We start from the raw sequence: 17,057 nt of genomic DNA, 5'->3' as shown, positions 1-17,057 counted from the left end.
AGCAATTTGTGTTCATTCACCTGCTGCCAAAAATCAATTGGCAATTGGGAACAGCACTGCACCTTTCGTTTCACCATACCCGACAGTTTTCCAAGTGGCCACAAGTCTGGTGATCTGACGGGCCATTGAAAAAGCAGAACATCCTGTGATGCTAAGAAGATACGACATCGCACCACAATATGTGATCGTGCATTGTGTTGCTGAAAAATGGCATCTGGTATGTTGAGCAGACATGGTATAGCAAGATGTCACTGACGTAGATCACACTGGCCGCAGTGCCCTGGACACACAGCAGGTGTGGTTTGTGGCTGCACTCAACAGCACCACACATCATAAGGCCTTGAGTGGACGCTGATTGTCTTGTGTGAATGTGGTCACTGTGATGCGCCCCCCCCCCCCTCCCCCCGTTGCAGTGAGGCGAAATGCGGCCACCATTTTTATACAAGCAGAAATTGGATTCGACCGAATACACTACCTCATGCCATTGCTGTCTAGCATGTTTCTCCACATTCGTCAAAAGTAGGCGGAGAAGTGGACGACGAGCAAGTAACCCATGTCTTAATATATGGCGACGGGCTCTCATCCCAAATGATGTACGATGTGTTAAACAGTTCCATCGTTGTGGTAGAGCCGAGCAGGACGCAGATCTGTAATGCAATGCCATTTGGATGATGTGTCAAACTTCTCGGGGGTGTGGTGTGTTCTGGCGCGACATGACCCATCTCGTCGTGTTCTAAGGTCTTCCGTGACACATTCTGCACACACCAGGTGCACCGCCGGAACACTTCATCCCATACGACCAGCAATTTTTTGGAAGGATGCTACACAGTCTTTTATGCCAATAATGCGCCCTCTTTCGAACTCACTGATTTGTTGGTACAGTTAGAGCATACAGCTTCAAGGCGTCCAGCAGCTCTGCTCAAGTTAGGCTGATCCATTACTTAAGGTTTATAGCGACAATGAGAGCCGCAGGAAAATTTTGCCGGTAGGTGGTGTTGCACCGCGATATCGATGTTGACCTTGGAGCTGCAGGCCGAAAAGGAGCAAATTCCACTCATTTCTTCAGGACATACTATTGGACATGTTCTGTGAATATCAACGTCCAAAATAGTAATGAAGACAAGCATATTGGCTTGCCTCTCTCAATATCAACGCCATACAGCCGCAGAATAATACGTCTTTACATAAAGTTGTGCTATAAACGGTGGACACAGACATCCTCCTCCTACAAAAAGTGCACATAGACGAATTTCCCATCATGTGCAGGTAGAAAGCCTAGGTATTACGTGCCGTCAAAGCTGGCAGTGGCATTACAAGACTTCTTACGGTGGCATCAATGTGGTGGATATCTTGTAGGCTCCGACAGGAGGGGTTAGCAGAGACGGTGCTCGGTGTCGGGTCATTATATCCATGTACTGTGAAGTACAGACGGAACAGAAGAGCGGTCTCGCTTCTTCACAGAGGAAACTGCCTCGCTGTTACAAGAACTGCACTACTATTTTATCCGAGGCGGCGATTTTAGTTGTGTACTTTCACCGAAAAATCACTTTTCTCGAAGCACCCCGTACCAAGAACTGCGAATGTGGACACAGAATAAGCATTTTTTTGACATGTGGGAGCTTGCCCATGTCCTCCATCCCGGATTCACCCATGTAACGAGTCATTCCGATAGTAGTCTCAGTCGAGTGTACACTGCTCAGCCACATAATTATGAACACCTACCTCATAACCAGTATGTCTACCTTTGACACGGATAACAACAGCGAAGTGTTGTGTCGTGGAAGCAGTGAGGTCTTGGTAGGTAGCTGGAGGGAGTTGGCACCACATCTGCACACACAATTCACTTACTTCTGCAATCAGTTTATGATGCTCATTTGCCATCATGAATGTTCACCAGACAAAATAGTAGAAAGTCATGGCAACTGCTGAAAAATCTTGGAAACGACCCAACAGCTATTCCCTCGGCCATCTCTGATATAACACCTAACCAGATAGCACATCAGTTACTGCTGAATGGCAAAGTTAATAAAAAATCGGCAACTCCAAAGATACAGAGAATTACTGAGTAGAATAACTATATTGGTACACCATTCTCATTGGAAGAATTAGAAACCGCAATATGCTCAATGAAGAACAATAAAGCTGCGGGGTTAGATGACTTGAGGACGGAACAGATAAAAATGTTTGGACCAACAACCAAGAAGTGGATTCTAGATATGATTAACACCTGTGTCTCAACATTGCAAATACTAAAGATCTGGAGAAATACCAAAGTTGTGGCCTTACTGAAACCGGGGAAACAGCCCACAGATGTCAAAAATTTCCGACCCATATCACTCCTATGTCATCTATACAAAGTTTTAGAGAGAATGATCCTCAATCGCATTTCGGACCAAGTCGATCAAAGACTGATCAGAGAACAATCTGGGTTCCGGCCCGGGAGGTCGTGTTGTGGACAGATCTTGAACCTGACACAGCACATAGAGGATGGATATGAATGCGGGCAGATCACCGGTGTCACCTTTGTGGATCTTACTTCTGCATATGACACCATTAATCACAGGAAAATGTTAACAAAGATCTATGCCATCACGAAAGACTTCCACCTAACACAGTTTATAAGATGCCTGCTACAAAACAGACGTTTCTTTGTTACCCTACAAAATAAGAGGAGCCGGTGGAGGGCACAGAGAAATGGTATCCCACAAGGATGTGTGCTAGCCCCACTGCTGTTTAATATTTACACTAATGACCAGCCTGTTAATTCTGTCACAAGATCTTTCATTTATGCAGATGACACAGCACTTGCAGCTCAAGGAAGAACCTTTGAGGAGGTGGAAGAAAAACTCACAACAAGTCTTAAGGCATTATCTAACTACTACGACAGCAACTATTTGAAGCCAAACCCCTCCAAAACACAAGTGTGTGCATTTCACTTACGGAACAGAGAGGCACGGAGGAAACTGAGAATAACCTGGAGAGGTCAACAGCTGGCCCACTGTGACACCCCAAAGTACCTCGAAGTGAAGTTGGACCGGTCCCTCACCTTCAAGGACCACTGTACAGATACAAAAATGAAAGTCAGTGCTAGGAACAACATTATTAGGAGACTGACCGGCAACAACTGGGGAGCACACCCACAGGTCCTCCGCACATCTGCCCTCGCTTTGTGCTCCTCCACTGCTGAATGTGCAGCACCTGTATGGCAGAACTCCAGCCATGCCAAACAGGTAAATATTGCCCTAAATGAAACAGGACGAATTGTAACCGGCTGCTTGCGGGCAGCCCCTGTTGACAAAATCTATCACCTCATGGGCGTAGCACCGCCAGACATCCGAAGGAGAACAGTAGCTGAAGTGGAAAGAAAGAAGCAGGAGACAGATCAGAGACACCCCCTGTTTGGATGCGAAAATCAAACGCCAAGACTCAAGTCGAGAAAATGTTTTCTCCAGACAACGTGACCAATCAAGACATCACCTGCAGACCATAGGAGACAACTCTGGCGTAGTTCATCATCAGAGAAATATTGGGACAACCCCAAGGAAGAACTTGCTATAGGTCATCATCTCCCATACACAACATGGAAGGTACTCAATAGACTTAAAACTGGCGTATCTCGATGTAAGGAGAACATGCAGAAATGGGGATACATCTCAGGGGACGAACTATGTGAATGTGGTGAACCTCAAGACCATCAGCACCTACTCAACTGCAGGAAACTGTCGGAACCTGTGTCCATGGACGATCTGATTATCGCCAATGATAAGGCAGTCTTTGCAGCGGAATACTGGGCAGCACATGGAATATAAAGACGCACATATTCTCTGTAAAACATGTAATATATATGCTATGTATGATATGCTATGTGATATGCTATGTATGATATGCTATGTATGATATGCTATGTACTATAAGTTATATTTAATATGTTATGTTCCGGACACATATAAATAAATAAATAAATAAATAAACCAGACCATAATGGAAAAACCACCACCTTGTCTCCACCCTGCAGTAAAGGTGTCAAGGAACTGCTCACCTGGAAGATGAAGCCTTCTTTGCAGAGCAGCGGCCTGATGAGGAAGGTGTCAGGATTCATTGGACAATAGAACGCTCTGTCACTGCGCCAGCCTCCAGTGCCGATACTCATGTGCCCTTTTCAGTCATAGTTCCTGATGTTGTGTTGTTGACATTGATACACGCATGGGTCGTCCTGCCGAGGCCTATCGTTAGGAATGTTCAGACTCACTTGTACTCTGCATAGCATTAAAATCTGATCTTAATTCCGCCACAGTTTGCTGCCGGTCTTGTTTCACCAGTCTGCACAGTCTACGACGTGAGACAACTGTAATGAGTGGTGACCACCCAATCCCACGACATCAGGACGTAGTTTCCCATTGTTTCAGGACGTAGTGAAGAAACACACCACAGCACTTCTCGTACACCAGACAAGTCTTGCAGTTTCCTAAATATTCGTGCTGAGACTCCAAGCCGTCACATATGCCCTCGGCCAGACTCAGACAGGTTGCGCGCAATCCCCCACTTGAACAGCATACTCAGCAATGCTACATGCAACATGCGTGTGTATGACTAGCAGTCATTCCAGCCAGGTGACGCTGCTATGGCCGTTACGGGTTTATATCGACTGCAAGTCACTAGTCGGTATGTTCTGGCTGATCAGAGTTTGTTACACATAATGTTAACACCGAGGTCCTAAATGGGGAACTGTAGCCTGTAGCCTACGTCGACAGAAAGCCATTTAATGTATGACCTCCCACCAGCAGCAGCGGGCGTGCCGGAGTTGCGGTCTTTGGGAATTGAATGTCGCCGACCTCAGAGATAGTCCTTAATTGGAAATTTTGCGAACGACACCTTTCGGCGTATCCCGCGACCATGCATTAGCGCATGGTTTTTGCCAAACTGGTGCTATGCTGTGAAATGATGACATATGGCCGTGAGCAGGCAGTGTGACGACGTCATGCTATGGACTTTATTTCACAGTGCTATATGAGTGCACTGACCAAGCACTTTCTCCAGAGTGGCAAGTCGGGATACAACGAGCTAAGGCCGAAATTCAAGCCATTATGCTGCAGGCAATGACACTAAACTAGCTTACAGGAGAACACCCATTAATGTATAACACCATCAAAAAAGCAAAAGACGACGAAGAGCCCTGATACATGCACAGACACATGGTACACACCTAACGTGGCAACAAGAATCTGCCTGCATGTGGCTTTTGGGCGGTCTTCCACATCCCACTAGGTGAATACCGGGCTGGTCCACACGCACCGCCCCACTTACACGACTTGCAGACGTTTGAAAGAATTCGCATCATATTATGGCGTACACTGGACGCAGAAAGATAGGGTACACTAATTCCGTCCTGGAGGGTTCGTGGTGGCGACAGGAAGGGCATCCAATTATAGTCACAAGGCCGACGCCGCGGTGAAGTGAGACAAAGGCCCAAATGAAATGATGATGATGGCTTTATCGAGTGATGTTGTAGAAAGGAACAAAGGCGTAGGTAAAAATAAAATAAAAAGTTATAGACAAACAAAATAAAAAAATATTGAGCATGCCTCTGTATTAGGCAGTCCTAAGCCTGGATAGAATGTGAAATGGGCTGTTCTTATTGAAAAACGGTCAGCAGAGGATCGACCACTATTACAGCTTTCATTGACGGTCGGTACAGCCACGGCTAAAATATTTGTCCTCGGAAACACCACGTAGGCGTAACAGCTCGTAAAGCCCACTGTCGGGAAGCCAACGACACTGGATACTTTCCTAACAGCCCGGCTGGCGGCATCTCTGAAACCGAAGACAGTGTGGAAATAAATGTGTTGGTTAACAATTTAGATGTGATAGTTATTCCAGGCTTTATTACCGAAAAGCTTAACTATTTTCTTCAAAATCATGTTTGGTATATAGCAGTCTCTCACACGGATCTGTGTTGAGTCCCTTTTTGTCTGCAGTAAATACAGAGTATCTTGTAACGACATTAAGCATGTTTCTAAAAGTACTGACTGAAACGTGGGTAAAACAGTTTATTTGTGTGAAAGAACTAAACCGCACATAGTCAATCTGTTATTAACTATCCAGTTCTAGTTTTCACAAGGAAGTGCTGGACTATAACAACACCAACGTGTTAGTCAGGCCCTTTCACAGTTTCGCCTAGAGTTCGGCTAAATTGCTAGAGCCGTTTGTTGATGAGAGTGCAGAAAGTCAGGTGTGGAGGATTTGGTTTTATTTACACCTTACCGTGGCATTATACAATCGTAGTCCTGTTATCGATGCATTTTACGTATATGGTAGTGCCTTGAACTATTCAGTAAGCGAGACAGAGAACTCACACACCGTGCTGTACGATCTTGCCATAATATCGATCTTCACTCTAAACCTAAGTTTAGCTAGGATTGTGAAGCTATTGTCGTAGAACCAGATCTGTGTGGAGGACACAACCTCAGCTGGTAATACGCCTCACCTCGTCCCATCCCCGTAGACAGCAACGCTCATAAATCTTTCTTCTCGTGTGACTTGTATTGTGGAGGTATGCAAGCTGGGAAAATGTGTGAACTCCTGGAGAAACTTTCATTTGTATCGGGAAAGTGTAAGCGACGAAGAAGACCTCATTATCCGTTTAAACTGGCGCCGACATCGTTTTTATAGTGACTGTAGATTTACTGGAAGGTAAGGAATGGACCTCAAAATGTAAGCGATATTTCTCTACAACATAATTGTCCAAAATTACTTTGAATCAAAGGACACACCGCTATCAGGCGGCCGAACGGGCCGAGCGTTTCTAGGCATTACAGTCTGGAACCGCGCGACCGCTAAGGTCGCAGGTTCGAATACTGCCTCGGACCTGGATGTGTGTGATGTCCTTAGGTTAGTTAGGTTTAAGTTGTTCTAAGTTCTAGGGGACTGATGACCTCCGAAGTTAAGTCCCATAGTGCTCAGAGCCATTTGAAACAATTTCAACACCGCTATCACACAGCATGAGATTATAGGCCAAGTGGAAAATTCGTGTGTAACAGGAGGCCACCGTTTCTTTACTTTAAAACCACTAACGATGTCTCTGCCTTGAAATAGCAGACATTATTGGAATGGAAAGAGATGTGATAGTCGCTGCAATTCCAAAGATACGACTCCATAAAATAGAGAACCTTCCTGCATGTAGAAACCATGTATCTCTCAAGCTAGATGATTCAAACTTCAAACATCTAAAACATTTTCCATCAGTTGGAACCAAATGTTCCACGCCACAGCTGTACAAATTAAAAAGTATGGCATTTTCGTATTGTGTGTCACAGACGAACTTTCCAATGTCGACCACTTGATATGCGGAAAATGCTTGATACATTTTTAGACACTGCAGGAATTTGTCTACCCACGTCTATTACGATAATGCTCTGGTAGACAGGCACAGCGGAGCACGTCATCCTACCTAGATTTTTGGAACGCGCTAGGTGGATGCCAAAAGACAACCGAAAGAGGAACCTCTGAACATCTGCGTAGATTCTATCAAAACCAACGTTTATATATCAAGTGTTGGCGTTTTCAAATTAACTTTATGTCGCGCGTAGGGATACATGAAGAATAATCCAGAATGAGATTTTCACTCTGCAGCAGAGTGTGCACTGATATGAAACTTCCTGGCAGATTAAAACTGTGTGCCCGACCGAGACTCGAATTCGGGACCTTTGCCTTTCGCGGGCAAGTGCTCTACCACTCTACCACAGAGTCTTATCTGCCAGGAAATTTCATGAAGAATAATCTTTAAACTACTACAAAATTGCATGTAACCTATGTCGGTCAATGCAAAATCATTTAATATATTTTCTTATCACGCAGCTACCAAATAAATATGTGAATAAAAACAGTGATTCGTTGAGCAGCTTTTTCGCGCGACACTCGTGAGAGGTGAGACTCCTTTGTCTCCTGTGTTGACAATGGAGCTACAGCCGGGGTAACCGCGGAAACACTAATTTGGTGCTAAGCAGTCAGACAACATGGTTGTTCTCTTGCTTATCACTGCGCTCGACAGCGTCGCATTCGCTGTTCTATGCTGGTAAGTCGCCGCCAGCTCTCACATCCTCGCACATTCGTCACTCTAAACGCTGTAGGCCGGAATCACGGCGTCAGTTGCGCTTTTTGATCGGAGGCGAGCTGTCGTGTGACTGACGAGGCATACAGGCAACAATTGCTCTCGCCTCTCGAAGCTCTTACAAAGTTTCACACCGATATACATGTTTCGAAAAACCTTTCGCTCCTTTGAGCTCTTAGTATTGCTTAATGTTAGTAAACCTAACTACTTACCCCTTGTAAATCGTAATTAAAGTGCATGTTCTTCTCTTTTCTATTTCAGGCTTGTATGGCAGGTCATACTGTCTACTGAAATGTAAGTACCATGTCATTCTGAATAATAGCAGATAAGTTTTTAGTTATGTATGTTAAATATAATAGTTTACGATAGCTCGTCAGTGCTTGCAAAGAGGGGAGGTACAGATAAGATCGCCAACAACAGTGCTCAGGGTGGACACAGCCCAGAGGTAGAGGGTGGGTGGGGCTGGTCGTCTCACTGGTGACGTGACTGACGTAGAAGCTGTCCGTAACTGACTCTGACATTGTGGTGTGACACGCGGCAATATCTGTCTTCTTGGTGATGACAGGAAATTAAAACACAGCCGATTTCAGTCCCCATAGCAGACGTCAAGTAATGATCAATGTGGCTAGCACGATCGTATAGGGTAGCAACATGCAGACCACGAGATACGCCAGCAGTGTCACGATACACATGCAGCTAATCTCTTTAGTAGTAGTTAACTACCAGCATGAGAGACCGACGTACTTCATTAAATTGTGTAGAAGCATGGTTTTAACATATATTCAATGTCGCTTGTGGCTGTACATGACAAATTAGCACATCCGATATGGTGTAGTATACCAGCGTGTCGCACCGTTTACTTGGAGTCTGCAAACGCTTAGTGTGAGGTCATCAGATAATGTGTTTTAGAAATAAGCCAGCTTGCTGTTTATAATGATTTTGATAACTTGGTATGTTATACGTACTCCTTAAAAGACGTGCCATGACACAGACATAAATTTTTATAAGTTTGAAAAATCTCTTCACACAAGAATGACACTGTTTGAGGGTAATATATTTTAGGATAGTTATCCATGCAATATCTTTCTAAAACAAATCAATTTTGCCTTCATTTTTTTAGATGGCGATCGGAAATGGACTTGCTTGAGATTGATTTCGAGGAATATGTACTGGATATCGAGGCTGACCTGGCAGAAGAACTGGACCTCTTCGAGGTTTCCCCTGACGAGATGGATTATTCAGATTCAGATCTCCGGTGGATTGAGGAACTAATGCCAGAAGAAGATTGGTTAGCCGATGTGAGGGTGGTGGTGGAGGACGAGGACGCTTCTCCTGTGCGAGTAGGCGTTGTCATACGGATACGTTTATTGGTGTAAAGGAATTTGTAATTCCAAAACGTAAAGTAATGACTTTCATTGAGTCTTTACTAGGTCAAGAAATAAATGTTTATTAATTTTTGAAACTGTTTTTATTAGTTCCATGGTCAATAGCTAGTATTAAAGACTATTAATGTACACATTCTGTGTTCAGCTTCCAGAAAATACTAGATGTCGTTTGGTCATGTTTTCATCTCTATGCAGTCGCCAAGTTCGTTAATGGAAATTGAATAAAGGGTGTAAAAATTATAACATGAAGAAAAAAAAGAGCAAACATTTCATTAAGATGTTGTTTACTCTTAATTTCAATTTTTTAGCAAAATAATGGAATAATATTTTTTCAGTATACTGCTTGGACAGAAATGAGACTTTACTAGTAAAAGTGAGAGAACAGGAAATACTGGCATCGGTTGAAAGAAGTGTGACACATATTTGTAATCTACCCCTGCCGATGTTATTTCTAACGTTCTGGGTGGTGTCTGTTTGTTCTGTATGGTGTCTTCCTACCACTTTCGCGCAGCGACGCTCTGAGCGTGTTTTTTAGGTAATTGACTAGTTTGAACCTGGGACCTGTTGCTGGTAAGGAGACGCCAGACCACACATGACATGTAGAATTCAGAAGAGTTCAGTGAGACTAGCGATGATATGACCAAATACTTAATGGTTTCAGCGTCAGCTCCACTGCACTCCCTGTAAAAGAATCTTAATACTAACTAAATTTAGTCGAAGGGGTTCAAGGGTTTCTTATTTTTAGTTAGCTGGTAAAATTACGTCGAAAAAGCAGTTAAGTTTACCACTGGAAATTTTATTCAGCTCACAAAACATTGTTTATAAATTGCACTATTGATAGAAGGAAGTGTTTTAATACAGGATGGTAAAAACCAACTACGTTCCACAAAAATGTGAACGAATATTCCCTGAATGGATTTCCAAGTTCTACAATGGATGGAAGGATGACCTATGCCATATCACATCTATAATCTAGGTTTAAATTAAGTTCCACAAGAGAGAAAACTATCAAAATGGTCTACAGTGACCCTCAATTATTTTTTATTACTTATCTAACTTGTCGTAAATTACAGTGGCTGATGTGGCTTCTAAAAAATTATATAACAGAGAAATCATCGCGTTTCAGATTTTTAGTTCAAGTGGCAAATGTGAACACCATGAGCTTTAATTTACGATCGACACTAGTATTACGCAACAAGGGGGTGTAACAGATGAGACTTCTGCAGTTCTGAGTGAAGCCTTATGCGCTCAAAAATGCGGCATCGCGTGCGTTCGTTACCTTGTCGGTGTTTAGGCAGCGTCAGGGCGGCAGTGGCCGGCGCAGCAGCCAACCAGCTCGCCGTCTCGGAACTAACTGCTTCTCCTAACTTCTCATTACTACAATTTGCCGGAGTTGGTTTAAAAAGAACTATCAGGCTGTGTTTTCATCTGACCAATCAGGGTCTCAATGTTAACCTTAAGCTCCGCCTACAGAAATTCTGTCTATCCAATGAGAAACGTTATACTTTTCGTGGTGGGGCAATGTTTTTAAAGTTTGCAACGTAACAGAAACGCGAAAAAGTCTCACGCTAAAACTTGCAGCTGTTGTGGTCCTTTTAGTTTTATCGTAAGATCTATGCCTTTCTTCTGGAGGGCTGTAGCTTTTACCATGGGCTGGGGGGTGGTTCTAACGTAACAGAGACGCGAAAAAGGCTCACGCTAAAACTTGCAGGTGGTGTGGCCCTAGTGGTTAGCTGGCGACGTAGGTGTCCAGTCCGTCCCTTATCGTAGGGCCTTCTAGCTTAACACGGTTCTGCTCTCGGCTTCTGTTCTCGTTTCTCCCCTCGGAACTGCGTCTGTCTCATGGTGGGAAGGTATGACATTCTAGTGTTAGTCTGTGGTATTCCATTTGCTCACTCGTTACTCGTATTACTTTGGTTAGTTTAATGTCACGATTTATTCGGAGCTATGTCACATACTACTGGATTTGCTTATGATGTCAGGGTTTTCATGGAAGATGTTGGATTTTCCTGAGAGCTTACAACTGACTGCTGCAGATTTCAATTCTGGGCCATTAACAAGAGTCAGCGTGCCAACTATTCGACGAAACATCATCACTATGGGCTTTCAGAGCCAAAGGCCCACTTGTATACCCTTGATAACTTCGCGACACAAAGCTTTACACCTCGCCTGGGCAAGTCAACACAGACATTGGACTTTTGATGACTGATAACTTAATGCCTGATCGGACGAATCCCGTTTCAAATTGTATCGAGCGGACGGACGTGCACCAGTATGGAGACAACCAAAAGAATCACTGGACCCTGCTTGGGAGGTTGGTAGAGGCTGGTGGAGGCTCGGTATCAGTGTGGGGCGTGTGCAGGTAGAGTGGTATGGGACCCCTGGTACGTCTAGATACGACTCTAACAGGTGGCACGTACGTAAACATCCTGTCTGATCACCTGCATCCATTCACGTCCATTGTGCATTCCAACTGACGTGGGCAATTCCAGCAGGACAATGCGAAACCCCATACGTCCAGAATTGCTTCAGAGTGGACAGTCCGGCAGGATTCATGGTCTCAGTTCCCTTCATTACCACTACAGACATTAGTGAACTCTATGCCACGTCGTGTTGCGGCACTTCTGCATGCTCGCGGAGATCTTACACGATTTTACGCAGGTGTACCAGTTTGTTTAGCTCTCCATTGTAGGTAGGTTGAGTAACCAATGAAGATGTGCTGCGGCGATTCGGGAATAGAAGAGCTCTAAGCAAGACTAAAAGAAGCTAAGTACGAAGGGCGACTATCAACAATGGGACAAGAAGCGCGTTACGTAACAGAGGGAGTGGAGACCTTGGAGCCAGAACACCACGATATCGTCAGTAGAATAGCCCTGAAGAGCTCGATAACGCAGAGGTACCGTCAGTCCATTACCAATCTACGGTACTAGAAAAGACAACACAGATGGATTGGGTTGGCAACACCGAGCCGAAAGAAAACTTGTCCCAAGCAGAATGGGCTGACTGTGGTCGTCCGCTAACGGTAGCAACAAGCAATACGGTAGGCGGGCGCCCCTTTAAGTTAGGACTATAGCCAACGCCGGCACACACGACAGAGCCACACAATGTGGCAATACAAATGCAGATGACATAAGCTTCCATGTGCGATAGAGATATAGAAATAGGAACGAAGACAAGCATATTGGCCTGCCACAAAAAAAGATGTATTTGCTTAAATTTGTCCTATAAACGGCGAACCGTACCCAGATCCATAGACCTTGCCGTTGTATACATGGAAGAAGCCTGGAGACACTGACAGGTTTAACATAGAGTATGTAATGGTGAGACAGATATTTAGGAACCTGGTTATAAATTTAAGACATTTCCAGGGGCACATGTGTACTCTGACCACAATCTCTTGGTTATGAACAGTAGATTAAAACTGAAGAAACTGTAAAAGGGTGAGAATTTAAGGTGATGAGACCTTGATAAACTGACTAAAGCAGAGGTTTAGGTACAGAATAAGGGAACGATTCACAAGAATGGGGGAAAGCAATACATTAGAAGAAGAACGGGTAGCGTTGAGGGATGAAGTAGTGAAAGCAGCAGTCGATCAAGTAGGTAAAAAGACGAGGGATAGTAGAAAACCTTGCTTGACAAAAGAAATAATGAATTTAATTGATGAAAGAAGAAAATGTAAAAATGCAGAAAATGAAGCAGGCAAAAACGAATACAAACGTCTCAAAAATGAGATCGACAGGAAGTGCAAAATGGCTACGCAGGGATGGCTAGAGGACAAATCTAAGGATGTAGAGGCTTATCTCACTAGGGGTAAGATAGATACTGCCTAGAGGAAAATTAAAGAGACCTTTGGAGATAAGAGAACCACTTGTATGAACATCAAGAGCTCAGATGGAAACCCAGTTCTAAGTAAAGAAGGGAAAGCAGAAAGGTGGAAGCAGTATATAGAGGGTCTATACAAGGGCGATGTACTTTAGGACAATATTATGGAAATGGAAGAGGATGTAGGTGAAGATGAAATGGGAGATACAATACCGTGTGAAGAGTTTGACAGAGCACTGAAAGACCTGAGTCGAAACAAGACCCCGGAAGTAGACAATATTCCATTGGAACTACTGACAGCCTTGGGAGAGCCAGTCCTGACAAAACTCTACCATCTAGTGAGCAAGGCTATTTACAATTTGCACAGAAACTATATGTCAGTTATAAGAGTCGAGGGACATGAAAGGGAAGCTGTGGTTGGGAAGGGAGTGAGACAGGTTTCTAGTCTCTCCCCGATGTTATTCAAAATGTATATTGAGCAAGCAATGAAGGAAACAAAAGAAAAATTCGGAGTAGGTATTAAAATCCATGGAGATGAAATAAAAACTTTGAGGTTTGCCGATGATATCGTAATTCTGTCAGAGACAGGAGGACTTGGAAGAGCAGTTGAACGGAATGGATAGTGTCTTGAATAGAGGGTATAAGATGAACATCAACAAAAGCAAAACGAGGATAATGGAATGTAGTCGAATTAAGTCGAGTGATGCTGAAGATATTAGATTAGGAAATGAGACACTTAAAGAAGTAAAGGAGTTTTGCTATTTGGAGAGCAAAATAACTGATGATAGTCGAAGTAGAGAGGATCTAAAATGTAGACTGGCAATGGCAAGGAAAGCGTTTCTGAAGAAGAGAAATTTGTTAACATCGAGCATAGATTTTAGTGTCAGGGAGCCGTTTCTGAAACTATTTATATGGAGTGTAGCCATGTATGGAAGTGAAACATGGACGATAAATAGCTTGGACAAGAAGAGAATAGAAGCTTTTGAAATGTGGTGCTACAGAAGAATGCTGAAGATTAGATGGGTGGATCACATAACTAATGAGGAAGTATTGAATAGGACTGGGGAGAAGAGAAGTTTGTGGTACAACTTGACCAGAAGAAGGGATCAGTTGGTAGGACATGTTCTGAGGCATCAAGGGATCACCAATTTTGTATTGGATGGCAGCGTGGAGGGTAAAAATCGTAGAGGGAGACCAAGAGATGAATACACTAAGCAGATTCAGGAGGATGTAGGTTGCAGTAGGTACTGGGAGATGAAGAAGCTTGCACAGGACAGAGTAGCATGGAAAGTTGCATCAAACCAGTCTCAGGACTGAAGACCACAACAACAACAATGTCATCTGACGGCTGTGGCATTTTTCAACATGATTTTGCTCCATGCGACAAGGCCAGGAGAGTGATAGATAGTTTCGAGCTACACAGTGGCGAGTTTCAGCTGATGTGACGACTTTTCAACTCACTAGATCTGAAGCCGGTCGAACACATCTAGAATGTGAACCACGATGTCAGAGTTCATAGGCCCCTCCGCGGAATTTACGAGAAGTAAGTGACCTGTGTGTGCAGATGTGGTGCCAACTTCCTCCAGCGACCTACCAAGGCGTCACTGCTTCCACGCGACGACACATCGCTATTGTTATCGTTGTCAAACGCAGATATACCGGTTATTAGGTGGATATTGATAATGATGTGGCTGACCAGGATACAGTGGATTGAGGTGACTATCGCAATGATTCGTTACATGGGTGTATCAGGGATGGAGGACATGGGAAAGGTCCCATAAGTCAAAGAAATGCATATTCTGTGTCAAAATTCGTAGTTCTGGGCACTGGGTGCAGCGAGAGAAGTGACCGTTCGGTGCAAGTACACAACTAAAACCGCCGCCTAGCATAAAATAGTCGTGCCATCATTGTAACAGCCAGGAAATATCCTCGGTGCAGAAGCGGGAACGCTCTTCCTTTCCGTCTGTACTCGACAATACATAGATATAGCGAATGGTAAAAGAAATCCCCTACCGTGATGCCTTCCATAACAAGTTTTGTGATGCCGCTGCCAGTTTTGAGGGCACGTAATGCTCAGGATTTGTAGCTGCGCATGATGGGAAATTCGTCGATGTACACTTCTTGTAGAACGACGATGTCTATGTCCGCCCTTTGTTGTTGTTGTGGTCTTCAGGCCTGAGACTGGTTTGATGCAACTCTCCATTATTATATTATTCTTGAAGTCTGAGGGAATTTCACCTGTCTCATACATCTTGCTCACCAGATGGTAGAGTTTTGTCAGGACTGCCTCTCCCAAGGCTGTCAGTAGTTCCAATGGAATATTGTCTACTCCCGGGGCCTTGTTTCGACTCAGGTCTTTCAGTGCTCTGTCAAACTATTCACGCAGTATTGTATCTCCCATTTCATCTTCACCTACATCCTCTTCCATTTCCACAATATTGTCCTCAAGTACATCGCCCTTGTATAGACCCTCTATATACTGCTTCCACCTTTCTGCTTTCCCTTCTTTACTTAGAACTGGGTTTCCATCTGAGCTCTTGATGTTCATACAAGTGGTTCTCTTATCTCCAAAGGTCTCTTTAATTTTCCTCTAGGCAGTATCTATCTTACCCCTAGTGAGATAAGCCTCTACATCCTTAGATTTGTCCTCTAGCCATCCCTGCTTAGCCATTTTGCACTTCCTGTCTATCTCATTTTTGAGACGTTTGTATTCCTTTTTGGCTGCTTCATTTTCTGCATTTTTATATTTTCTCCTTTCATCAATTAAATTCAATATTTCTTCTGTTACCCAAGGATTTCTACTAGCCCTCGTATTTTTACCTACTTGATCCTCTGCTGCCTTCACTACTTCATCCCTCAAAGCTACCCATTCTTCTTCTACTGTATTTATTTCCCCCATTCCTGTCAATTGTTCCCTTATGCTCTCGCTGAAACTCTGTACAACCTCTGGTTCTTTCAGTTTATCCAGGTCCCATCTCCTTAAATTCCCACCTTTTTGCAGTTTCTTCAGTTTTAATCTACAGGTCATAACCAACAGATTGTGGTCATAGGCCACATCTGCCCCTGGAAATGTCTTACAATTTAAAACCAGGTTCCTAAAACTCTGTATTACCATTATATACTCTATGTGAAACCTGTCAGTATCTCCAGGCTTCTTCCATGTGTACAGCCTTCTTTTATGATTCTTGAACCAAGTGTTAGCTATGATTAAGTTGTGCTCTGTGCAAAATTCTACCATGCTGCTCCCTCTTTCATTTCTTTTCCCCAATCCATATTCACCTACTACTTTTCCTTCTCTGCCTTTTCCTAATACCGAATTCCAGTCACCCATGACTATTAGATTATCATCACCCTTCACTATCAGAATAATTTCTTTTATTTCATCATACATTTCTTCAATTTCTTCGTCATCTGCAGAGCTAGTTGGCATATAAACTTGTACTCCTGTAGTAGGTGTGGGCTTCGTATCTATCTTGGCCACAATGATGCGTTCACTATGCTGTTTGTAGTATCTTACCCGCATTCCTCTTTTTCTATTCATTATTAAACCTACTCCTGCATTACCCCTACTTGATTTTGTGTTTATAACCCTGTAGTCACCTGACCAGAAGTCTTGTTCCTCCTGCCACCGAACTTCACTGATTCCCACGATATCTAACTTTAACCTATCCATTTCATTTTTTAAATTTTCTAACCTAACTGCCCAATTAAGTGATCTGACATTCCACGCTCCGATCCGTAGA

General features: G+C 43.6%; 1 protein-coding gene across 1 annotated transcript in view; it reads left to right on the top strand.

The window, feature by feature from the left end:
* The first annotated feature begins 9,240 nt into the window (after window positions 1–9,240).
* LOC126273228 (uncharacterized) overlaps window positions 9,241–17,057 on the top strand; it is an 82,672-nt gene continuing 74,855 nt past the window's right edge. The window contains exon 1 of the mRNA XM_049976772.1: window positions 9,241–9,443. Coding sequence (XP_049832729.1) covers window positions 9,241–9,443 — 203 coding nt within the window. The remainder of the gene's footprint in view (window positions 9,444–17,057) is intronic.

This window comes from Schistocerca gregaria, chromosome 5 (genome assembly GCF_023897955.1).
Source record: "Schistocerca gregaria isolate iqSchGreg1 chromosome 5, iqSchGreg1.2, whole genome shotgun sequence".
In the NCBI taxonomy this organism is placed as follows: domain Eukaryota; kingdom Metazoa; phylum Arthropoda; class Insecta; order Orthoptera; family Acrididae; genus Schistocerca; species Schistocerca gregaria.
This window is presented reverse-complemented; position numbering and strand designations above follow the sequence as displayed.